The 24,258-nt window shown below is 60.4% G+C and overlaps 3 protein-coding genes across 9 annotated transcripts; all 3 read left to right on the top strand.

Annotated features, from left to right (window-relative positions):
* The first annotated feature begins 1,791 nt into the window (after window positions 1-1,791).
* On the top strand, window positions 1,792-3,171 carry ZNRD2 (zinc ribbon domain containing 2). Its single transcript, XM_054440687.2, has 4 exons — window positions 1,792-1,912; window positions 2,006-2,157; window positions 2,289-2,373; window positions 2,794-3,171. The coding sequence occupies exons 1-4, from the start codon at window positions 1,894-1,896 to the stop codon at window positions 3,135-3,137; spliced, it is 600 nt and encodes a 199-aa protein (XP_054296662.1). The 5' UTR covers window positions 1,792-1,893; the 3' UTR covers window positions 3,138-3,171.
* Window positions 2,289-5,608, top strand: FAM89B (family with sequence similarity 89 member B). Of its 2 annotated transcripts, none has more exons than XM_054440688.2 (3): window positions 2,289-2,373; window positions 3,869-4,386; window positions 4,784-5,608. In XM_054440688.2, exons 2-3 carry the CDS (start codon window positions 4,096-4,098, stop codon window positions 5,060-5,062), a joined length of 570 nt encoding a protein of 189 aa, XP_054296663.2. In that variant the 5' UTR covers window positions 2,289-2,373; window positions 3,869-4,095; the 3' UTR covers window positions 5,063-5,608. The 2 variants fall into 2 exon arrangements, with proteins under 2 accessions (XP_054296663.2, XP_054296664.2); XM_054440689.2 differs by having other exon boundaries at window positions 4,774-5,608.
* A 1,833-nt stretch (window positions 5,609-7,441) lies between these two features.
* EHBP1L1 (EH domain binding protein 1 like 1) lies at window positions 7,442-24,187 on the top strand. 6 transcript variants are annotated; one of them, XM_054440673.2, is made up of 20 exons: window positions 7,446-7,828; window positions 10,499-10,556; window positions 10,761-10,856; window positions 11,363-11,416; window positions 11,508-11,686; window positions 11,764-11,906; window positions 12,484-12,552; window positions 12,637-12,799; window positions 12,967-13,393; window positions 15,020-15,193; window positions 15,669-15,826; window positions 15,914-15,962; window positions 16,387-17,028; window positions 21,208-21,277; window positions 21,393-21,448; window positions 21,544-21,667; window positions 21,952-22,051; window positions 23,342-23,415; window positions 23,518-23,632; window positions 23,745-24,187. In XM_054440673.2, the coding sequence occupies exons 1-20, from the start codon at window positions 7,725-7,727 to the stop codon at window positions 23,842-23,844; spliced, it is 2,955 nt and encodes a 984-aa protein (XP_054296648.1). In that variant the 5' UTR covers window positions 7,446-7,724; the 3' UTR covers window positions 23,845-24,187. The 6 variants fall into 6 exon arrangements, with proteins under 6 accessions (XP_063526903.1, XP_054296647.2, XP_054296648.1 ...); XM_054440672.2 differs by having other exon boundaries at window positions 7,444-7,828; window positions 12,967-15,193; XM_054440675.2 differs by lacking the exon at window positions 12,967-13,393 and having other exon boundaries at window positions 7,447-7,828; window positions 12,637-12,752.
* Window positions 24,188-24,258: the final 71 nt, after the last annotated feature.

Raw genomic sequence — 24,258 nt, 5'->3', positions numbered from 1 at the left:
CCGAGTAGCTGGGATTACAGGCGCCCACCACCACGCCTGGCTAATTTTTGTATTTTTAGTAAAGAAGGGGTTTCACTATGTTGGCCAGGCTGGTCTTGAACTCCTGAACTCAGGAGATCTGCCTGCCTCGGCCTCCCAATGTGCTGGGGTTACAGGCGTGAGCCACCGTGTCCGGCTGCCAGATGGTTTTTAGTACAAGAACGACACTGTATTTTAAAAGAATTATTCAGTTTCCTGCTTATATGGGGGATATATAAGGTTGTCACCAGGAGTAAACTGGAGAGATGAGGTGAGAGGACTCATGTAAGGGTCTTTGTAGGTGCGAGGCAGAATAGACAGTTGAGTGGATATTGGCCATGATGGTGACATAGTCAGCGCACTGAGGAATTCAGGGTAGGGCTGGGAGCTGGAGACGGTAATAACCTGGGGATCTGTGCATACAGGCTGGAGTCCAAGAGATGGTTCAGAGACAGTTCCTCTAGTCAGCCTAAGGCTAGGTGCCGTGGCTCTTCGCTGTAATCCCAGCACTTTGGGAGGCTGAGGTGTGAGGATCACTTGAGTCTAGGAGTTGGAGACCAGCCTGGGCAACATGGCGAAACCCCATCTCTACAAAAAATACAAACAAAACAAAACACACAAAAAACGGTGGCTCTAGTCAGCCTGATAGAAATGACTTGTGGTACAGGCCCTAAGTCAGGTACGCTGCTGCCCAAGAGCCTGACTGGTAGATGGAGATGTGAAAGGGACACAGGGCTCTCTAGGTAAGCAGGAGGCAGCAAGAATGACAGTTCCAGGGGTTCTACGTGGAAGGAAGAGGGGGCAGAAGGAAGGGACTTCAGGTCAGATTGAGGGGGCATGTGCCATCCGGAAGAGGAGAATGTCGATGTAACTATGAAAGTCCAAGTCCTAGCTGCTTTTCCACTGCCCTGGTGTACAACCTCAGGCCCTGCAGACTGCACATCTGAGGACCCCTGCCTGCCCTGTCTGGCTTCTCTGAATCTAATAAGGGAGAGGATGCGTTTGAAAAAGAACACGGAAGAGGGAGAGAGAAAAAAAAGCACCAAGGTCCATGTTCACAGAGCCCTGGTAATTTTAACTTGCAACTCACCCAAGAAGAGCCTAATGGTCCCAAGAGTATGTAGGAAGGCCCCAACCCGACCAGGCCCAGCACGCAGCATCCAAGGGCGGCTGGAAGCGCAATGAGCGTGCCCAGTACAGCGCTATTCAGTCCGCAGGCTTTTTGAGGATTTCAGCTTCAAAGAACGGTCGGCTTCGGGGCGGACTTTGCTTCAGTCCCAGGCAGCGGGGAGACAGACTGGGACACCGAGCATGCAGAAGGGGAGGGGTCTTGAAATAGGCGGAAAGCGAGAATGCTCCCCTCCTGGCCAGCCTTGCCGGGCGAAGTGAGAAGTACTGAGGCCTGAAGAGGCTCACGCGTGCGCAAAGGGCCGCTCGCTGTGATTACTGGGGTGGCGATGGCTGTGATGACGCCGCTGCCCAGCCTGCGCCGAAAGGGAAACCCCAGGGGAGGCGGAGGCCAGCGGGGATTTCTGAAGCCAAGTGGTCCCATTCATCCACGACGGACAGTAAGGGCGACCCCCTGGGGCCACTTCCAGGTCTTGCGACTGGAGCAGAGTTACCACGGAGACGCTCCTCCCGAGGCCTCGCGCGTCGGAAGCTTCTGTCCCCTGGATTCCGGCTGACGGACGCGTCCCCCGAGCAGGTTCTCCGTAGCAGCCGACACACCCCACTCCGGGCACAGCGAGGTCTGACGACCACGCTAAGGCGTCATGTCCGCCCTGATCCGCGGCCGCTGTGGAAGGGGCGGAGCCGCAGCGGAGGGCGCTCCGCTTTGACGTCACTTCCTGTGAGCCCGGCGGTGACAACGGCAACATGGCCCTGAACGGAGCTGGTGAGGACTTGGGCGGCAGGGGCTTGTGTCTATGAGGTACGGGAGGCAGCCCGCTCCGGCAAGACACCCAGTCCCTATGCCTCTCTTCCCCAGAAGTCGACGACTTCTCCTGGGAGCCCCCGACTGAGGCGGAGACGAAGGTGCTGCAGGCGCGACGGGAGCGGCAAGATCGCATCTCCCGGCTCATGGGAGATTATCTGCTGCGCGGTTACCGCATGCTGGGCGAGACGTGTGCGGACTGCGGGGTGAGGCGAGACTCGGGCGAGTGACCGGGGATGGGTCCGCGGGCCAGGCCACTCAGCCCCTTCCTTGGCCCTCCCCTCTGGACCCCATTGCCGGCGTCTCATTTCGGCCCCGTGTGCTTTTTGGTCCGTAGACGATCCTCCTCCAAGACAAACAGCGGAAAATCTACTGCGTGGCTTGTCAGGAACTCGACTCAGACGTGGATAAAGATAACCCCGGTAAGGGTAAAAAATAATCCGGAAGAGGGGCCGGATATGCTTAGGGGGGAAGCGTGGTTAAGTGGTGATAGAGGCCCGAGAACAGTAGGCCTGAGAGGTGACAGTGGAGTCTCTGGGTGGGGTAGAGGCAAAATTATTTCTCCTTTAGGCTCTAAAGAGGACCCTTAACTCAATAAGAGCACCAAGCACCTCCTGTGTGCCAGCCACTGCACGAGAGTCTGAGCTCAATCAGGCCCAGTACTGATGGAGAATTGAAGCTAGGGCATAAATGTGATACAAAGTAGACAGTGGATGAGTTGCCTTATAGAGGGACAGGGAAAACACCTCAAGCACAGAAAGAGCAGAGCAGAAAAGGAGATGGCTCAGGGCTGAGGTGGGCCAGGCATCCTGACCATTCCACCCACTTTCTCCTCTTTTTAGCTCTGAATGCCCAGGCTGCCCTCTCCCAAGCTCGGGAGCACCAGCTGGCCTCAGCCTCAGAGCTCCCCTTGGGCTCTCGACCTGCATCCCAGCCCCCAGTACCTCGTCCGGAGCACTGTGAGGGAGCTGCAGCAGGACTCAAGGCAGCCCAGGGGCCACCTGCTCCTGCTGTACCTCCAAATACAGATGTCATGGCCTGCACACAGACAGCACTCTTGCAGAAGCTGACCTGGGCCTCTGCTGAACTGGGCTCTAGCACCTCCCTGGAGACTAGCATCCAGCTGTGTGGCCTTATCCGCGCATGTGCGGAGGCGCTGCGCAGCCTGCAGCAGCTGCAGCACTAAGAGAAGCCCCTGAGAAAAACCCTCTAGAAAAACAGCTGTTCCTCTGTGTGGTTTGTTCTTGTCCTGGTTCCGAGTGTGCATGCCAGCCCCAGCTCCACTCACCTTTTTCCAACTTTTGGCCTCTCACCTCTCCACTCTCTGCTCTCCTTGACGCCCTGAGATGAGTTGAGCTTGTTTCTTCTCAGTTTCCCCAGTCAGGATGAGGGAGTAGGTAGAGGACTATGTGATGCCCCTTTTCTAAGGAAGAAGCCATAGCCTTTTCAAAGGTAGCAGCCAGAGGGGTGGACCCTAGCCTTGTCTCTGGCAGCACCTGTGCAGCCTCTTCCGCCATCCGGTGTCCATTCCCCACCTGGAAGTGAGGATTTGGGTTCCTATCCCCTTGATAGATTCCCCTCCTTCCCCTGAGCATCCTGACCCTATCAGCCTATCCCATCTCATGCCCACCCCAGGTACTCAGACACCGACAGGAGTTTGTGGTGACCCCAGCGCCAGGTGGCACGTTAGGCACCAAGTGTGGACTTGCCAGTCTCCTGACTCCACTGTTAGATCATTTTCCTTGGGAGGGTAATGGGCAGAACAGTGTGTGTGGGGGGGGGCGGGGCGCGGCGGGAAGACGGGGTAGCAAAAAGAACCGTGAAGAAACCACGCCTGCCCCCTTCGGCCTTTTCCCCCCTCTGCCGCATTTTTCCATCTCCCCTTGAGTGAGTGGATGCCCCGTTGCCTTTTCTCAGCTTTGCGCGACGTGGTCCCACAGCCGTTGCCTTTTTAAGAGAGGCCCGGCCCATGCGGAGGGGGTGGGGCAGAGGCGGAGTCTGAGGAGCTGGGGAAGGAACAAAGCGAGGCCTGCGGGCGGCGGCTGGGCTCCGGCGGGGCCGCGGGGTGCGGGGCCTGCGGGCGGCGGCCCGGGCGGAGCGTTGGAGGGAAGGAGGTGGCATCGCCGTCCGCGCCGGCCCCGGCCATGAACGGGCTGCCCTCGGCAGAGGCGCCGGGCGGGGCGGGCTGCGCCTTGGCGGGGCTCCCACCGCTGCCGCGCGGCCTCAGCGGCCTCCTTAATGCGAGCGGGGGCTCGTGGCGGGAGCTGGAGCGCGTCTACAGCCAGCGCAGCCGCATCCACGACGAGCTGAGCCGCGCCGCCCGCGCCCCGGACGGGCCCCGCCACGCCGTCGGCGCCGCCAACGCGGGACCCGCAGCCGGCCCACGTCGTCCTGTCAACCTCGATTCAGCGCTGGCTGCGCTGCGCAAGGAGATGGTGAGTGGGTGGGCGCCGGGCCAGCTGGGCGGGGGGCTGACGCGGAACGCAGGGGACCGGGGTAGGCAGCCTGGATCTCAGAGGACTTGCAGGTACCAGTTGGGTTGCAAGGGTTATGGTAACAATAATTAGTGATAGTTACCAATTATGGCAGTAGTTACCGTATTTTCAAATGTTTTGCTGACGTTACTTCATCTGGCTAAATGGGTAACCCCATTTTTTGGGTGAGGGTCATGACTAAAGTTGCATAGCTTGCAGGTGGTGCCTGATGTCCACAAAAACTTTGTTTAGGAAGGTGCGGGGAAGATGGGCTGGGGCCCACTATTCCAGGGGGCGGGGCGGGGCTGGGGTGGGGTGGCCTGGACCCCAACTCCAGCCCACCCTCAGTTGTCTGCAGGTGGGACTGCGGCAGTTGGACATGTCCCTGTTGTGCCAGCTGTGGGGCCTGTACGAGTCAATCCAGGACTACAAACACCTATGCCAAGACCTGAGCTTCTGCCAGGACCTGTCATCCTCCCTCCATTCGGACAGCTCCTACCCACCGGATGCGGGCCTGTCTGACGACGAGGAGCCTCCCGATGCCAGCCTGCCTCCTGACCCGCCACCTCTTACCGTGCCCCAGACGCACAATGCCCGTGACCAGTGGCTGCAGGATGCCTTCCACATCAGCCTCTGAAGAGCTGGGGGACAGGGGGCATGCACCCATGCAAAAGGTTCAGAAACTCCCCCTCCGGCAAGCCCTCAGACTGCGGAGCCTGCGCCTTCCCTCATACCGCCTCACCTCACAGGAGGGCCAGGCATGTATTCCTCAGAGGGGAAACTGCCAAACCCTTTCTCCTGTCTTGGGTTGGCTGGCACTGGGGCGGGCACCTAGGGTACAGCCTCTGCCCACGGCACTGGGCCTCCACTTCTTCCACATGTGTGCACCCCTAGCTTGGCCAACCCTCAGCCTTGCGGTGGGGCCCGAAGCATCTTCCCTTCCGCTTGGCGTCTCGGATTGGGATGAGTGCCTGGCTCCCATCTCCTCCTCACCTTTTGTTGCTATCGGCAGCTGCTGGCTCAGGGGCATCCCACCTCCGGGCTCTGGGTTCCTCTGCCCTGGAAGGGCTCCAGGACCCGTCTCAATACCCACCCACGGCCAAGAGGGCCAAGGCCCGTGCTGGATATTTAAATTTAGGGGCCGGTCTCCAGGGCGCGTAAATAAATAAATACACTCGGCGTAGTTGTGTGCTCAGCCTGGCTGGCTCTGGGGCGGGAAGACCGCGGTGTTTCTGGCAGGTGCGGCCCCGCGCTCTGCCGGCAGGTGGCGCCCTACCCCCCCCCGCCCCCCCCCCTCCCCGCCCCCGAGTGAAGGCCCTGCCGTCCCGCCCGGGCGGGGCTGGGGGCGCTGCCGGCTGGCCGAGCCTGGCTCAGCCGCTGGGTGACTGCGGTCGAGTCACTTCCCCTCTCTCGCCCGCGACCTCCGAGTCCCCCGGCCCCTCCTCCCAGTTCGCTGCGGGCTTTCCCTGCCTGCCGGGAAGGAAGGAGAAGGAGCCGCCCACCTTGAGGAGGGAAACTTTCCACCCCGCGCGGGGCGGGGTTGAGGCGGCGCAGGAAATGGGTGGCCGGAGTCGGCGGAGCAAGGGGCCCCGGCGGGGGCGGGGGAGGCGCCTCCGGGAACGGCCTGGGACCTCACGCCCCGCGGGTGGGAGGGAGGGGCGGCAGAGGGGAGTGAAGTCGCGGCACCTCGGGCCTTCCCGGAGGCCAGGCATGAGACTCCGCGGCCGTGAAGGTTGATTGGGGTTCCAGGGACCCGTATTCCCCTCTCAGTCTATGAAGACTGCCGGCTCTCCCCACAGCACTAGCAGTCTTTGAGTTATCTGTGGAAGGTTTCTTCTTAGGAAACCGGGGACCCACACCGCCGGGACTGAGAACCAAACCCAGTTGTCAAGCCCACCGGAAGAAGCCAGCACGTTCAGAGACAGTGGGTACTCAGCCCCCCACACGCGCACACGACACCCCACAACCTCTTGAAAAAAGGCGAAGCCGCACACCGAGGTGTGCGGACGAACAGCACATCCCCGCGCCCTGCTGCAGCCATTTGCCTCCTGGAGATGCAGCCCAGATGGCAGTCCTGGCACTCAGACATCCCGTTAAACCAAGTAGCAGTCACGCACCGGGCTCCTGTCCATTCACACACCTTGCAGAGCAGCGGGAGGGAGCAAACTGACCTGTTGCCCCAGGGCAGCTGACACCTGCAGAGGCTCATTGCCATGCAGGGCGGGTGGGTAGGCGATAAGGGCTCTAATCTAGGGGTTCACAGCTGCTAACGCTCCAGGCAGGCTTTCCTGGGGAGGGAGAGTAAACATACACACAAAAATGACACGTTTTCCCCATCCATTATAGCGCATCCCATTTAATAAGGCATGGCAAAATCAGCCAGGCTTTCTGCTAAATGCCTTCTGAGGTTCATCCTCTCAGTGATTCCCTAAAAGGCAGAACTACAATTATCCCCATTTAATAGACGTTGAAACTGAGGCTCAGAGTGTTAGCGCTTTGCCCAAGGTCACACTTGGTTGGAAGTCAGTTGTGATTCTCCAGCTACTTGTCGGGGTTTGGGATTATCTTGCCACTTGACAGCAGAGTCAGATTCTGAGGTTGGGCCACCGAGGTTAGTGACGCCTTCCTGCTCTGGTTAAGACGTGGGTGGCTGCACCTTGGAGTTGAGGAGAGCTGGTCTTCGTCCACATTCACAGTATGACTGAGCAAGTCCTTTCCCCTTTCTCGGTCTCAGTTTTCCCAGCCCGTGAAAGGGGGCCAGCAGTACGTACCTCCCAGGGCTGCGGGCAGGAAGGGAGGCGGCCCGGGCAGCGCTCTCTAGGGTGGCACCAAGTTGCTGGTTGCCCTCTCTCCACTTAGCCTCTGCGCGCACCGAGCGGGCACTGCGGTCGGGCGACACCCCTTCCCCGCCCCCCTTCCCCGCCCCCGCTCCCACTCCCCGGTCGCCGCGCGAGGCCCCGGAAGCCGGGTCGCCCCGCCCCCGCGCTCCTGCCCCGGCCCCCGCCCCGCGCCGGAGCCCCGCCCGCCTTCCGACGGGGGTGCGGCTCCAGGAAACGGCGCGCTCCTAGCTCCGCGCTCGGCCACCCGACGCGCCCCAGACGACCCCGCCGACTCAGCCAGACCACCCGGCAGGCCCCAGCGGCGGCAGCGGAGAGCGCGGTCCGGGGTCGGAGCCTGGGACACCTCCGCACGGACGGGGCGGGCGGCGCGGACAGGCCATGGGGACCCGGGCCGGGCCAGCCGTGGCGGGCCAGCGGGAGCCCCGGGCCTGAGAAGTGGGCGGCGGGGCGGCGGGGGCCATGACCTCGGTGTGGAAGCGCCTGCAGCGCGTGGGCAAGCGGGCGGCCAAGTTCCAGTTCGTGGCCTGTTACCACGAGCTGGTGTTGGAGTGTACCAAGAAATGGTGAGTGGGAGGGAGGCCGGGGGGCTCCCCCGAACTTGCTGGGACCTCATCCGGCCCTTTGAGCCTGAGAGGACTCTGCCCCCCAGCCCAATGACCAAATGGGCCCCCACCCCAGGTTGGGCCCTGGTTCCGTTCCCAGGCTCGGAGATTCAGAAGTGCCCTTGCAATTCGTGGGACCCCTGGAGTTGGGGGCGTGGGCAGCCTTCCCCGCGCGGGGGTCAGGACTTTCAGGCCTGAGGTTCTGCCTGTGTCCACTCCTTCCTCATCTGTGGTCAGGGCTGGGGGAGGGAGGCCGCATGTCTTGTGCCAGAAAAGTGGTTCAGGGTAGCACTGGAAAAGGGATCAAGTTTTGAGGTCTGCAGGTGGCTAGGGCTGGGGCAGGAGCCTCCCTGACCTTACTTAGTCCAGCTAAGAACAGAGATGTTGCTCCCTCCTCCCCTGCCATCTTGTTGAGCCAGAAGAACCCCTCCAACTCCCGCCTCTTCAGCCAGAGTGCTGGGAGGCTGGAAACATCTCCACAATGTCCTTAAAAGGGGAAACTGAGTGCTGGGAGGATTGAGGAGGGAGGCGGGGAGCAGCTTAAAGGGGCCTGAGGACCTAGGAGGTTGTGGGTCCGGGAGGAGAGGGTTGCGGAGGGCAAGGTGGCAGGGTGAGGGGTGATTCACGAGAGGGTGCAGGCCCCAGCCCGGATTACCAACAGGCTCAGGGGCATCTTGTTCACATGCCGCCACCCATAGCTGCCCAGGCCCCTGCGTCACACCCTAAATATACGTGCTTGCTGGTGTCAGCTTCCCTTGGCTGGATTAGGGCACAGCTGTGGGGGCCTCACCCGCCAGGCGGGGCTAAATTTAGGCTCCCCAGGGGAAGGGCTGGGGCAGGAAGAGACCATGGGGTCCAGGGGGAGGGGAGTGAGCAGGAGGCTGGGGTCCCTTGGGCAGCTGCCATATCCCTGGCCTTGCCCACGCTGGGCCTGCTAGAGGGCCATTCACGTCTTTCAGCAGAGCCCGGGAGAGCTTAGGGGCTGACACTTGAACTGTGGTCTCTGGCTCCTGCTCCAGCATCCTGCGGGAGGCCAGGGAAACGCTGGGCACAGCAGGCTGAGGGTGCCGGCAGTGTCAATGCAGCTGAGTCACAGGCGGCTGTGGGTAGGGCCTCCTGGGCTGCTTAGCCTGGAGCCCAGGCCGGGAAGCTGCCCCTGCCCAGGTTGCAGCTTCCCAGGAGGGCGTGCCCAGCCTGAGTCAGGCTGCTCAGCCAAGCCCCGTCCTCCCTAGGCACCCCCGTCCGCTTCCCCTTTCTGGGAAGGCCCCTTAGTTACCCTTGCTCTGCCATCGCTGGCAATTTGGGCTTGGGGAAGGGAACTTGGCTCTGGGCTGGAAGGCTCTAGGCTCAACCGTGTAAACTTGTTTGGCTCCAAACCTTTCTGGGCCTCAGCATCCTCAGGGTTAACAGAGAGTCATTTATCCTGGCTTGGCCTCAGACGAACAGTGAGCTGGGCAAACCCCAGCATCACGAGAGGGTGCAGGCATGGGGCTGGGTACAGGCAAGGCAAGTTCGCGTGCTGCCCTTGGCCGGATCGTCCCCTCAAGCATCACCCCTCCTGGGCAGCAGTTGAACATCTAACCCAAAGGGGCCCTCTGCCCCCAGGCCCAGCCATGAGTCCACTCAGTGCCTGGGAATGGGCCCTGCGCAGCCATCTCTGTCCTCTGGCTTTGCCTCTGCCTCTCCTCCATGTCTGACCTGGCATATGCTGTTCAGCTTAGATGTAACCCCCTGGAAGTCTTTTCTGATTGCCCTCCAGGCTCCACTGTCATCATCTCACTGAAAGCTGATCCTCCTTGGGACCCCTGTGCCCAGCAAAGGGCTGGACATGGCGGGTGAGGGATGGCGGTGTTGGTTAATGACAAGCTGACCCTCTGCTGCCTCTCTGGCCTCACCCCCAACTCTCTGCCCCTCTCTCTGACGTCACCCTCCAGCCGCAGACCCTTGGACTTGCCGTTCCCTCTTTCTCCAGATCCTCACACTGCCCATCCCCCTGCCACTCATCTCTGCCCAGAAACCCAACCTGAAGGAGACCCCCAAGGGGTTCCCTCACATCACCCTGGAGTTCGCTTGTTAATTTATTTTCCTTCTTGACTGGTAGTCTGCCCCCACCTCCATTGTCCTCACTGGAAAGGTCTTGTCTCTCTTTTGCCCTCCTCTGTCTCCAAAACTGGGCTGGGTTTATGGTGGGCACTCCACAAACATCTTTGCGCGAAGGGACTTCTTTTATCCCTCGTCTTTGTCTCTCCCTGTGTCGGAGTCTGTGTGTGTGCACGATGCTCACGTGTGCATCTGTGTCTGGCATCTCTTGCTGGGTCCTTGTGTTTCTGTGTGTCTTGGTCTCTGTATGTGCCTGTCCCTTTCTCTCTTGCTGTCTTTCCTCATAGTTCCTGCCTACCCACACTGTCTGGGCCTTTGCCCTTCTGCTCTGGCCCCACCCTGCCTTAGCAGCTCCACCCTACACCCTGTGGCCCCAGATAAGGGGCTGCCCAGGCCGTCTCCTGGAGGAGGGGGAGGTGGGCAGAAGGAAGACCCTGAGGGAGCTGGGGGAGGAGGAAGAGGAGATGGGGAGGCAGGTGAGCCTGACCAAGCAGCCTGCTCCCTTTCACCCTCCCCCTCCCCCTCCCCCAGGCAGCCAGATAAGCTGGTGGTTGTATGGACCCGTCGGAACCGACGCATCTGCTCCAAGGTGGGGAAGGATGGCAACTGGGGATCCAGGTTAGGGATGGGGGCCAGTGGGAGGCTGATGGGGGCTGATGGGGGAGTAGAGTGAGGTTCAGGCTCAGATCAGAATCCACAGAGGGGAGGGGAAGATGGTGTCAAGGTTGGTGATGGGGGTACGGGTGGGAGGGAAGAGTTAAGATGGGGGGAGGACTCAGATTGCCTCTTGTAGGCCCACAGCTGGCAGCCGGGCATCCAGAACCCATACCGGGGCACCGTGGTGTGGATGGTACCTGAGAATGTGGACATCTCTGTGACCCTCTACAGGGTGAGTCTCTAGCCCTCCAGCATGGATGGCAACGGGGCAGACAATTGCAACACAGGCAGTCACCCGGGTCTCCTGGTAGGTTGTTCATCCACATAGAAGAGGATGTGGGGGGTGAGGCCAAGAATTAGGGGGACGTGCTCAGCATCACTGGCCCAGGAGGTCTCCTTGGAGGAGGCAGCATTTACCCAACACACGCAGCATGAGAGGCAGCTGGGACCAGAACCTGGGGTGCATCCCAGGAGGAGGTAGCAACCACCGCGCGCACCTGTAATCCCAGCTACTCGGGAGGCTGAGGCACAAGAATTGCTTGAACCTGGGAGGCAGAGATTGCAGTGAGCCAAGATCGCACCCCTGCACTCCAGCCTCGACAACAGAGCAAGACTCTGTCTCAAAAAAAAAAAAAAAAAAAAAAGCCACCACCACCAAGCACCTCCTGAGCCAGACAGGCTCTGCTCCCTTTGCTGCTGCCCCAGCAGTCCTGTACTCACCAGCACCCTTCTTCCCAGGACCCCCACGTGGACCAGTATGAGGCCAAAGAGTGGACATTTATTATTGAAAATGTGAGTGTCTGGAGTGGGCTCAGGTCTGGAATCTTGGGGACCCTGGGACAGCACTGATGCCCCTTCTTCTGGTCTCTCCCCCGGCCCCCAGGAGTCTAAGGGGCAGCGGAAGGTGCTGGCCACGGCCGAGGTGGACCTGGCCCGCCATGCAGGGCCCGTGCCTGCCCAAGTCCCACTGAGGCTGCGGCTGAAGCCGAAGTCAGTGAAGGTGGTGCAGGCTGAGCTGAGCCTCACTCTTTCCGGGGTGCTGCTGCGGGAGGGCCGTGCCACGTGAGTGCCTACCTGCCCGCCTTGATCCTGGCCTGTGACCTCTGACCCCACCCTCACCTTTAACCTGTGCCCCCCAGGGACGATGACATGCAGAGTCTCGCAAGCCTTATGAGTGTGAAGCCTAGTGATGTGGGTAACTTGGATGACTTTGCTGAGAGTGATGAAGACGAGGCTCATGGCCCAGGAGCCCCGGAGGCCCGGGCTAGAGTCCCCCAGCCAGGTGGGCTCACAGCCTGCTGTGGATCGAGACTGCCAAGACCTGGGGAGGGAGGGTTACCCGGGCCACCAGCCACTTGCTGTGCCCGCCCTGTGATGGGAACTCATTACTGCCCAGGCAGTCCCAACCAACCCAGCAGCCTCAATCGTCCCAACCTGGCTACTGGTCCCACGATAGCCTTGGTCTTCAGCTGAGTTCTGGAGGATGGGTTCCCAATGTCTCGCTGGGCTCCTGGGTCCTCTCCTCATCCCTGTGTGGTGCTTGCCAGGCCCGTACCTGACCCAGGACAGCTGGGTCAGAAGCCCGGCTCCTGATCCCTCACCACCAGCCCTCCTGGGCCAGCTGGGGCTTCCTCATCCCTCCCTGCTGCTTGTCCAGGCTTTTTCTCTGTCCACTGTTGAGGTTCTTTCTCTCTTTCTCTCCACATCTGTGGGCCTGTCTCTTCTCGCAGGCCGGGGCGGTGCCCTGAGGCCAGGGCGTTTCCCAGGTAGGCCCTTCACTGTAGTTGGGGAGGGGGTCAGGCCTGCGGGGCCCTGCCCTGGGCTGACTCTGCCCTTCTCCCCTCTCCTACCACCTCCAGATCCCTCTCGAGAGCTGAAGACGCTTTGTGAGGAGGAGGAGGAAGGCCAAGGACGACCCCAGCAGGCAGGTGAGACCCAGGCTGGGGTTGGGGGTGGAGACTGGACCCCAGATCACCGGGCCCAGGCCACAGTGTCCCCCTCTTTCTTCTCAGTTGCCAGCCCTTCTAATGCTGACGATACCAGCCCAGCCCCTGTGACTGCTCCTGCACCCCCGGCCAGAGCCTCCCGAGGCCAGGGGTCAGAACGAGCTACTGAAGCTGGGGGCCAGGTAGGCCCTGAGGCCCCAAGGCCCCCGGAAACCTCACCAGAGATGAGGTGAGCTTTGGAACCAGCCCCACCCCCCATTGCCCCCTGATAGGAGCTGCAGTCCTCACCCCCACCAACCTGCCTCTCCAGGGCCCCAACAGTCTGAAGGGTGGCGGATGGTGCTGAGAGTTGGGGCCAAAGCAGCCCCCCAACTCCCCCTCCTGCTCTCTTCTCAGGTCTTCAAGGCAGCCAGGCCAGGACACGGCCCCCACCCCAGCCCCTCGGCTCCGGAAAGGCTCTGATGCCCTCCGGCCCCCAGTCCCCCAGGGGGAAGATGAGGTCCCCAAAGCCTCAGGGGCTCCTCCAGCAGGATTGGGCTCTGCTAGGGAGACCCGGGCCCAGGCATGCCCTCAGGAAGGGACAGAAGCCCATGGAGATAGGCTGGGCCTGAGCATTGAGGATAAAGGCTCTGGAGACCCTTTTGGAAGGCAGAGACTCAAGGCTGAAGAGATGGACACTGAGGACAGGCCAGAGGCCAGTGGGGTGGACACTGAGCCTGGGTCAGGAGGCAGAGAGGCAAACACTAAGAGGTCAGGAGTCAGAGCTGGGGAGGCTGAAGAGAGTTCAGCAGTTTGTCAAGTGGATGCTGAGCAGAGGTCAAAGGTGAGACATGTGGACACTAAGGGACCAGAGGCAACAGGGGTGATGCCTGAGGCAAGATGCAGGGGGACCCCTGAGGCTCCTCCAAGGGGTTCTCAGGGGAGGCTGGGAGTCAGGACCAGGAATGAGGCTCCCGCAGGCCTGAGCCTGCCCCCAGTGGAGCCTGCAGGGCACTCTGGGCAACTTGGTGACCTCAAGGGGGCCAGGGCTGCTGCAGGCCAGGAGAGAGAGGGTGCAGAAGTGAGGGGCGGAGCCCCTGGTATTGAGGGGACAGGCCTGGAGCAGGGCCCCTCTGTTGGAGCAATAAGCACCGGGCCCCTGGTGAGCAGCTGGCAGGGGGCCCTGTTATCAGCTGCCCAGGGGGCAATATCCAGGGGTCTGGGAGGCTGGGAGGCAGAAGCTGGGGATTCAGGGGTCCTGGAAACAGAGACTGAGGTGGTAGGGTTGGAGGTGCTGGGAACCCAGGAGAAAGAAGTTGAGGGCTCAGAGTTCCCAGAGACTAGGACACTAGAAATTGAGATATTGGAGGCCTTGGCGACAGAAGCAGCAAGATCAAAGGTCCTGGAGTCAGAGGTTGCTGGGACAGCACAGTGTGAGGGACTGGAGACCCAGGAAACAGAGGTGGGGGTCATAGAGACCCCAGGGACAGAGACTGAGGTATTTGGGACCCAGAAAACAGAAGCTGGGGGTTCAGGAGTTTTGCAGACAAGAACTACGATAGCAGAGACTGAGGTACTGGTGACCCAGGAGATATCTGGGGATTTAGGGCCACTGAAGATAGAAGATACAATACAATCTGAGATGTTGGGGACCCAGGAGACAGAGATGGAAGCTTCTAGGGTACCAGAGTCAGAGGGTGAGGGGACAGAGGCTAAAATATTAGGGACCCAGGAGATAACAGCTAGGTATTCAGGGGTCCCAGAGATAGAAGCTGAGATAGCAGAGTCTGACATATTGGTAGCCCAGGAGATAGAGGTGGGGCTTTTGGGGGTTCCGGGAATAGAGACTGGGGCAGCAGAAGGTGCGATATTGGGAACCCAAGAGATAGCATCTAGGGATCCAGGGGTCCCAGGGATAGAAGCTGATACAACAGGGATCCAGGTGAAAGAGGTTGGGGGTTCAGAGCTTCCAGAGATAGAGACTGGGACAGCAGAAATTGAGATATTGGGGACCCAAGAGATAGCATCTAGGAGTTCAGGGGTCCCAGGGCTAGAATCTGAGGTAGCTGGGGCCCAGGACACAGAGGTAGGGGGTTCAGGGATCTCAGGGCCAGAGGCTGGAATGGCAGAGGCCCGAGTACTGATGACCCGAAAGACAGAAATTATAGTTCCAGAGGCTGAGAAGGAAGAGGCTCAGACTTCGGGGGTCCAGGAAGCAGAGACTGGAGTTGGGAGTGCTCTCAAATATGAGGCTTTAAGGGCCCCAGTCACTCAGCCAAGAGTTTTAGGATCCCAGGAAGCAAAAGCAGAGATTTCAGGAGTACAAGGGTCAGAGACTCAAGTTCTGAGAGTCCAGGAGGCAGAGGCTGGGGTTTGGGGGATGTCAGAGGGCAAATCTGGGGCTTGGGGGGCCCAGGAAGCAGAGATGAAGGTTTTCGAGTCTCCAGAGAACAAATCTGGTACTTTTAAGGCCCAGGAAGCGGAGGCTGGGGTCTTGGGAAATGAGAAGGGGAAAGAAGCTGAGGGAAGCCTCACAGAGGCCAGCCTGCCTGAAGCACAGGTGGCCAGTGGGGCAGGGGCTGGGGCGCCCAGGGCCTCTTCCCCAGAGAAGGCTGAAGAGGACAGGAGGCTGCCGGGCAGCCAGGTAGGGATGGGGGCCGCCGAGGGCCCAGTCTGCTGCTTCCCACTAACCTGGGGCTGAGCGAACGGCGGCTCTGCATGGACCCACCTGGTGGAATGGGATCGGGTGGGGTGGGGGGCTCAGCTTGAAGGAGCCCCCTCATCCCCTCCTCTCTCAGGATGCCCTGGCTCTCTTACCCCATCTTCCCTGGGCCGCATGGAGCTGGACACCTCTAATCTGATTTTCTGGGCTGACTTTGAGGTGTGGCTGCTGGTGACCTCTGATCTTGTCTGGGGGCCACTGACCTTTTAGGTGACCTTGGCAGATAACCCTGGATCTGGAAACCCTGTTACCTGGCCCCAAGGCTCTGGCCAGTGGTCTCTGGTGACCCCTGCGAGCTCAGAGATGGGGCTGTTGTGTGCCAGGCATGAGCTTCCCCAAGAGGCAGAGGGCACAGATCCCATTTATACATTCCCTAAGCCCACCCCTGTGTCCCCAGGCACCACCTGCCCTGGTCAGCTCCAGCCAGTCCCTGCTGGAGTGGTGCCAGGAAGTCACCGCTGGCTACCGTGGCGTCCGCATCACCAACTTCACCACATCCTGGCGCAACGGCTTGGCCTTCTGTGCCATCCTGCACCGATTCTACCCAGACAAGATGTGAGCTGCCAGAGGGGTGGGAACGAATGGGGGAGCCGTCAGGGAGGGCAGTGTGGACCCAGCCTCTGACCAGCACACTCTCTGCAGTGACTATGCCTCGCTAGACCCACTCAACATCAAGCAGAACAACAAGCAGGTGAGATGGGGTGGGGGGCTGCCTGGAGGGAAGGAGGGTCTGGAGAGCCAGGCTTTCAGCCTCAGATTTGGATAAAATGGACTGCCGGGCCCAGCAGTGTCTTCTGGAAGTTCTGCCACTTTTTACTCCTTTGCTCATTAAATTGTTTGTTTTCCTTATTTTCGTTTGTTTGTTTTAAAGCGTTTTTCCTCCCTTAGATGATTTTTCCAAAACCACCCTTTGGTAACGGGGTGGACCGTGTGCCGTTGCTAAGCAACGCGAGGGCGGGCCCTGTTGCTGGATTTCCCTCGATAGGAGGGGGCGGTGTTGCTAGGCAAAACTCGGGGTGCCAATCCCGGGGACCCCCTCCGTGGGGCGGCACCGCAGCGTTGCCAGGTGGCGCGGGCCACCGCCGCCGCTGACCCCGAGTGCACCCTTCCCCTAGGCCTTCGATGGCTTTGCGGCTCTGGGCGTGTCGCGGCTGCTGGAGCCCGCGGACATGGTGCTGCTGTCGGTGCCCGACAAGCTCATCGTAATGACGTACCTGTGCCAGATCCGCGCCTTCTGCACCGGGCAGGAGCTGCAGCTGGTACAGCTGGAGGGCGGCGGCGGCGCCGGCACGTACCGCGTGGGCAGCGCCCAGCCCAGCCCGCCCGACGACCTGGACGCCGGAGGCCTGGCTCAGCGGCTGCGCGGTCACGGGGCCGAGGGGCCCCAGGAGCCCAAGGAGGCCGCGGACAGCGCGGACGGGGCGGCCCCGGGGGTGGCTTCCAGGAACGCGGACGCGGGCCGCGCCTCCAAGGACGGCGGGGCCGAGGCCCCCCGAGAGGCGCGACCCGCGGAGGTCCCGGCCGACGGGCTGGTGAACGGGGCTGGGGCACCGGGCGGCGGCGGCGTGAGGCTGCGACGGCCCTCGGTCAACGGGGAGCCCGGGCCGGTGCCCCCGCCCCGCGCGCACGGCTCCTTCTCCCACGTGCGCGACGCCGACCTGCTCAAGAAGAGGCGCTCGCGGCTGCGGAACAGCAGCTCCTTCTCGGTGGATGATCCGGACGCGGGAGCCGCGGGAGCTGCGGGAGCTGCGGCTGCAGTGAGTGTCAGGGCTCCTCCTTTCTTCCCCGCCGCAGCGCGGGGTCCCGGGAAGATGGGCAGAGAACGGGCGAGTCCCCAGGGGCTCCAAGGACAGAGCTGGCGCGAGGGTGACGGTTTCAGAGTGGTGGGGCTCGGCTGGACCCGGGAGGGACTTTCTGATCAGAGGGACCCTGGTGCTGTGGAAGAGTCCTCTGGTGTGGTAGTGAGCTCCCCGTTAGGGGACGCATTTGATCCAAGGCCCGCCAGGCAGGGTCCCTGGCTTTGCGACCAGCCTGGGATAAGTGCTGAGGGTTTTTAGTGCTTGGCACTTGGTGTGGGGAATCACAGGCTGCAGTGGAAGTTCCTGGAGCATCCACGTTCCTGGCACTCTGCCCAGTGCTTGGTAGGCTGGAAGGTGGGTTTGGGCATTTCTTTCCCTTCAGGTGGCTCATCGTTAACCAGCAGCCACCCTGCCCCATAGCTGGGTGCAGACTATCTGTACTCAAGGGGGATTCTCCAGGGCCTCCCAGCCCCAGGACTCTGGCGTGCATCTTTAACCCCAGATGCTGGAGACCAGTCTCCTCTTTTCTTACAATGGAAGGTTGGAGATATGAGATCATGAGGGCCCATGTGTCCCTGCTGTCATCCCCTATGGGTTGTAGGTCATCTCCTAGAGTGTCATGTCACTGCGCTGAAGGTGACATGGTCCCAGAAAGAGCAGGGATTTGCTCAGTGACCCACAGCTGCTGGAGTCCAGGACACGGGCTTTCTAGCTGGGGTCCCAGCACTGCCCCATCCTGCCTGTCAACCAAGGGGCAGCTCTGCCAGGCTGCTGCAAACCTTCAGCTGTCCAGGAATGACCCTTGCATTTGAAGGAAATGAATGAATTCATTGGGAGAGGCTTTCTGGAAGAAGCTACCATTCGAGCTAGGTTGATAAGATGGCCAGGATTTTCCCAGGTGAAAAATGAGTGGGGTTCTCAAATGGTGGGAACTGCATTGCATTAGCAAAAATGTGGCAGCAGGAAAGTTCAGGTCTCGTTTAGGGAACTGCCAGCCATCTCCCGGAAGGTCCATAAGTGGTAATGAGGCCAGGCTGAGAGCAGGAGTCCTGGGTGTAGGGTCAGAGGCACAAGCATTGAGCCTGTGAGTGAGAGACAGAGGGCATGGGTGACGCCCACCTGTAGAAGATGTGATATGCAGGAGTCAAGAGGACGAGGCCAGCTTTGGCCCATCTGTTGGCCTCATTAATGTGTGTCAGTGGCTCTTTAAATCTTAAAGGGGAGGTGCCAGCCTATGCCCCTCTGGGCCCAAGTTCCAGCATCTGGTCTTTCCAAGTCAGGCCTTCCCCCGGCTCTTGTCTCACAGGAGATATCTGACCCATGGGGCTGGAGGGGACTCGTCATTGGCCACCCCCATCCCTCATGCCCATTGTGTGCAGTGGGAGGTGGTCTGGCCTGGCCCGGCCCTTGGAAGTTCCCAAAGTCCTGGTCTTCCTGGAGGAGGGGCCAGGCATGAAGGTATTGAAACAGGAATTTGAGGCCGGGCACCGTGGCTCATACCTGTAATCCCAGCACTTTGGGAGGCAGAGGTGGGCGGATCACGAGGTCAGGAGATCGAGACCATCCTGGCCAACATGGTGAAACCCCGTCTCTAGTAGAATACAAAAAATTAGCTGGGCATGGTGGTACAGGCCTGTAGTCCCAGCTACTCGGGAGGCTGAGGCAGGGGAATTGTTTGAACCCCGGAGGTGGAGGTCTCAGTGAGCTGAGATCGTGCCACTGCACTCCAGCCTGGCGACAGAGCAAGACTCCGTCTCAAAAAAAAAAAAAAAAAAAGAGGAATTTGAGTTAGACATGGGGAAGCACTGGAATTCCCACGAGGCCTGGCATGAGGAAGCTCCGCTGCTGCTGAGGCTGGATTTCTCCACTCTCCTCCCTCTGCCTGTCCTGTCAGCTCAGCACTCTTTATGTGCCTGGCCTGCCCATGGACTCAGAGTGTGTATGAAAGCCTTTTGAAGGTGGCATTGAGGCCTCCTGCAAGTTGCTGTCAAAAAAGGGGAGCTGTGTGTTTCCCTAGATTCCTTTCTAGAAGCCCTGCAGCTCCCAGGTCACACAGGGCTGGGCTTTCTCCCATTTTACATACAAGGACACAAACAGAGGCCCCATGGGTGTGACTGGCCCCAAGGCACACAGCAAGTTGGCCAAGCTTGGGAACAAACTGCTGGGTTAGATAACCCTGGGCCCTAGACCAGACCCTTTAGGAGCCTCATCTCTGACCCTCAGTTTCCTCATGTGTAAAGTGGGGAGGGTCATGGTCCCTGCCTCACAGGGCTGTTGGGAGGATTCAATGAGTCAATGCACATAAAGTGCTTTAAGTGCCCGGCACAGAAACACTTGGTAGATATTAGCTGCTATTAGTCAGTGTACCTTGACTATATTTTCTGGGCCCAGCTCTATAAGGGGGAGACATGGGAAACCAGCAGCTGTGACGGGGTGAGTGGGGGTTGGAGCTGTGATGGGGGAGTTCACGGGAGGAGCATCTGCCCAGCCTGGGGATCAGAGGAGGCTTCTGGAGACATGGAAGTCAGAGAGGGAGGCGGGAAGAGTGTGGGGGCCCCGGCAGGGGGGTCTCTGGAGGCAGTAGGGCTGGGCTGGGTCATGGAGGTCATGTTGGTACCAGGCAGCCCAAGATGAGGCCGACTCCAAGCTGAGAAAGCTATTTTGGGAACTGAAAGTCGGCCACTGTGGCCAGGGGGCGGTGTCTAGGCGTGGCTGAGGGTGGTAGGAACATTGAGGCTGGGACCACCTGAGGCTTTGGCATGAGGCTGGGGGGCTGAGGAGAGATGTGAAACAGTTACACCGGGGGTGAAGGTGTCAGAGAGGCCTCTCAGTTTCAGCTTGAGTCAGCAGGCAGGCCATGGTGGTGGCTGGTGGGGAAGCCACCACTGCCCCAGGCCAGAGAGGATGGCCCCTGAGCCAGGGATGTCCAGGGCTGCCTCTCAGAGAGGTACAGGTGGGAGTGGACACGGGCGGCTCAACCACTGTCCCTGCCCCATGACCCCGACACAGGTCAGATGACCCAGATGTGGGGGGCCAGGGCAGGAGCAGTTGAGGGGCCAGGCTGTCAGCTGAGCTGAAAGTTGGGGACCCCCAGGGCTGACAGTCCCAGCAAGTCACTAGGGGCGGGCAGGCACATGGGGTCAGCCCTGCCCTTCCAGGCTAAAATTCAGAGATCCAGCCAGCCTGGCTTGTCCTGTGTGTGTGAGCGTGCAGCAGCCGCTCCTGGGTGTGGAAACTGAAAAGGCAGCAGGGCACCCCCTTTTGGCCAGGAGGTGGAGGTGCTGGCTTAGGAGGGTCCAGGTCTGGGGAGCCCTGAGGACAGAAAGGGAGGGAGCCTGGTGGGGCCTCTGCAGGAGGCAGGGCTGGGCTGGGTCACACGGATGGGGCCATATGGGGCAGTGCAATGGTCACTGCATGGGGCCCTGGCCATGATGGAGAAACCAGCACTAGGTGACAGAAGTCAGAGGTGGCCTGAGGGAGTTCCATGGAGGAGGAATCGAGGCCGGGCGTGGTGGCTCACACCTGTAATCCCAGCACTTTGGTAGGCCAAAGCCGGCAGATCACCTGAGGTCAGGAGTTCGAGACCAGCCTGGCCAACATGGTGAAACCCTGTCTCTACTAAAAATACAAAAATTAGCTGGGCATGGTGGCCGGTGGCTACTTGGGAGGCTGAGGCAGGAGAATCACCTGAACCAGGAGGTGGAGGTTGCAGTGAGCCATGATCCTGCCACTGCACTCCAGCCAGGGCGACAGAGCGAGACTCCATCTCAAAAAAAAAAAAAAAAAAAAGTAGGGAGGAGAGGCCTGGGCTGGGCCCTTCACAGGCTCTCATCCTGTGAGGCCGGAGCTCAGCCCAGCCCCAGGAGGGGAATTGGGAGGCTTGGAGCCTGGGCGTGGATGGGCCCAGGGCCACAGGGCCAGGAAGGCTGAAGGCTGTGGCCTTTGCTTGAGGAGGCATTTTCCTTGGAAGGAGGTGGGCCTGGGGGTTCTGTGCATGCAGGACTAGAGAAGGAGCAGGGGTGGGCAAGGCCTGGGGTCAAGGACCCCTCCTCTCCTCTGTGTGAGTGGCTCTGGCTGGCCCCAGGCCCAGGCTGGCGGGAAACCCCTCCCAGCCCTCACTGGCCCCTTCTTCCACAGGAAGGCCAAGCCCCTGACCCCAGCCCTGCCCCGGGCCCACCCACAGCAGCAGCCTCTCAACAGCCCCCTGGTGAGTAGCAGGAGTGGTGACCATCTCAGTTCAGGCTGCTCACAAAGCCTGGACTGGGGATTTCCTGGGGGTGGGTGGTGGTTAGGGGGTGCCTTATCATCATCTCTGTCTGCAGGTGGGAGTCCCCCCTCGGAGGAGCCACCCCCAAGCCCAGGGGAGGAGGCTGGGCTGGTAAGGAGGGCTAAGTGGGAGGAGCTGATGGGTTAGCACCACCTATTCAGGGTCTGGGCTGAGTCCACCCTGTTCTCTGCCTTTTCCACCCCCAGCAACGGTTCCAGGACACAAGTCAGTATGTGTGTGCAGAGCTGCAGGCCCTGGAACAGGAGCAGAGGCAGATAGATGGGCGGGCAGCTGAGGTGGAGACACAGCTGAGGAGCCTCATGGAGTCAGGTGGGGCATACATCTGGGGGTCCCTTCCCCAACACATGCCACTAGGTCTGTCCGGCCCTGCAGCTGTTCCTGACCTTGGGAGTTGCTGGGAGGAGGCACGGCTGGTGTCAGCGTTCCCATTTTATAGCCAGGCATGCTGAGGCCCTGAAGTGGCTTCCTCGAGGCACACAGTTCTGGCTTCTGGGATGTCACAAGGGAGCAAACCCCCTCCCCCAACCCCCAGCTGCCCTACCCTGACACCGGGGGCAGGAGGCAGGCCTGGTGACTGTCCCTGTCCAATGCAGGTGCTAACAAGCTGCAGGAGGAGGTGCTGATCCAGGAGTGGTTCACCCTGGTCAACAAGAAGAACGCTCTCATCCGGAGACAGGACCAGCTGCAGCTGCTGTGAGTGCTGGCCCCGGGCCAGGAGAGCAGAGGGACTCTTAGCTACTTGGTTAGGGTTCTTCACTACTTTCTTCTTCCTACAGAGATCTTTTTGACAGACGATTCCTCTTCCATCTTACTGTTTTTGTCCTAACCAAATTGCTGTTTAAAGTGTAAAACTGGCCAGGCACGGTGGCTCATGCCTGTAATCCCAGCACCTGGGGAGGCCAAGGCAGGCAGATCACCTGAGGTCAGGAGTTCAAGACCAGCCAACATGGTGAAACCCCATCTCTACTAAAAATACAAAAATTAGCCAAGTATGGTGGCACGCGCCTGTAATCCCAGCAACTTGGAAGGCTGAGGCAGGAGAATCGCTTGAACCCAGGAGGCAGAGATTGCAGTGAGCCGAGATCAGACCATTACACTCTAGTCTGGGCAACACAGCGAGACTCTGTCTCAAAAAATAAAAATTAAAACAAAAATTAAGGGTAAAACTCTTAAATTAGAAGTATTTTTACTAATAAGAAAACCGGCTGGGTGCAGTGGCTCACGCCTGTAATCCCAGCACTTTGGAAGGCCGAGGCGGGCAGATCACAAGGTCAGGAGATTGAGACCATCTGGCTAACACAGTGAAACCCTGTCTCTACTAAAAATACAAAACATTAGCCGGGCGTGGTGGCGGGCGCCTGTAGTTCCAGCTTCTGGGAAGGCTGAAGCAGGAGAATCGCTTGAACCCTCCCGGGGTTCAGAGATTGCAGTGAGCTGAGATTGTGCCACTGCACTCCAGCCTGGGCAACAGAGGGCGACTCCATCTCAAAAAAAAAAAAAAAGAAAACCGAGGCCCAGGAAGGTGAGGGCTGAATTCCCCAGTGTCACCCTGTTCCTTTACAGTAAGGAAAACAGAAGCCCAGAGAGATCTGATCTGGTTCCCATGTGGGGTCCGAAGCCACTCTGCAGCCATTGCCTTTGTCATCCTGCCCGGTGGAGACAGCTTTGCCTCCCTTTTGCGTTTGGGATCATTTTTCAGAATAACTGTAGCCAGTGATTCCTGTTTATGAGTACTGTTCATCCGGATAATCCTTCGGGGGTCCTTCTAGGGGGTGTGTGGGAGGGGCAATACAAACACCCAGCAATTGGAGAAAACAGAAGAAAAGAGATAATGTGGTTTGGAGACTGGAGGATAGCTCTGCGGTCAGCCCTGCCCTCGGGAACTGCTGGGGAGGTGGGATGGGGTCAGGGAGTGGCCAGAGCCCGGGGCACTCTCTCCCTACGCCCCTTTTCCTGACCTGCCACCCCCCGCCCACCTTCCAGCATCGAGGAGCAGGACTTGGAGCGAAGGTTCGAACTGCTGAGCCGCGAGCTGCGGGCCATGCTGGCCATCGAAGGTGGGACATGGGCTCAGGGGCCGGGAGGCAAGACAGAGCCAGGGTGGAGGCGGCACAGCGCTGGGCCCGCGCCTCCTGACGCTTAGCCGCTTCGACCCTCAGACTGGCAGAAAACGTCCGCTCAGCAGCACCGAGAGCAGCTCCTACTGGAGGAGCTGGTGTCGCTGGTGAACCAGCGCGACGAGCTAGTCCGGGACTTGGACCACAAGGAGCGGATGTGAGTGGCGCTGGGCGGCGCTGGGAGTTGGGAGGGTCCGGGACATGCTCCCGCAGAGGGCTGGGTGTGGACCCCGCCCAACGGCGCGCTGACTCGAACCCGTTCCCCCCAGCGCCCTGGAGGAGGACGAGCGCCTGGAGCGCGGCCTGGAACAGCGGCGCCGCAAGCTGAGCCGGCAGTTGAGCCGGCGGGAACGCTGCGTGCTGAGCTGAGGCCGCCGGCCCGGGTGGCCCATAACTTCTCGCGCCCCCGGCGTCCACAGCCGTCCCGGGTCTGCGCTGCGGAGGACCCGGCCGTCCCGGAGGCCGTGCGCGTGTCCGCTAGGGGCCGCCGGCGCCCTTCCCGGTACGGGGCAGGGCGGATCCCCGACCTCACGGGCGGGGCGGCCGCCGTATTTATTTGTCACCGAGGGTGTGTGCGCGCTCGCGGCGGGTGCGGGGTCCTCCCGGACGGCACGGCCGGGCTGGCGCCCTCGGGGAGAGGGATGCCTGGGCACTGCCGCCCCGTGCCGCCTTGCCCTCCTGTTTTCCAGAGCAATAAAGTTGGACGAGGCTACGCCAGCGCCGGCCTTTTCTCCGCTCCACCTGGGCTGTCAATAGGCGGAGGAGAGCGGGCCGAGGCTGAGG

This window comes from Pongo pygmaeus, chromosome 9 (genome assembly GCF_028885625.2).
Source record: "Pongo pygmaeus isolate AG05252 chromosome 9, NHGRI_mPonPyg2-v2.0_pri, whole genome shotgun sequence".
Classification (NCBI taxonomy): domain Eukaryota; kingdom Metazoa; phylum Chordata; class Mammalia; order Primates; family Hominidae; genus Pongo; species Pongo pygmaeus.
The sequence above is the reverse complement of the archived record's forward strand: the minus strand, read 5'-3'. Positions and strand labels throughout refer to the sequence as shown.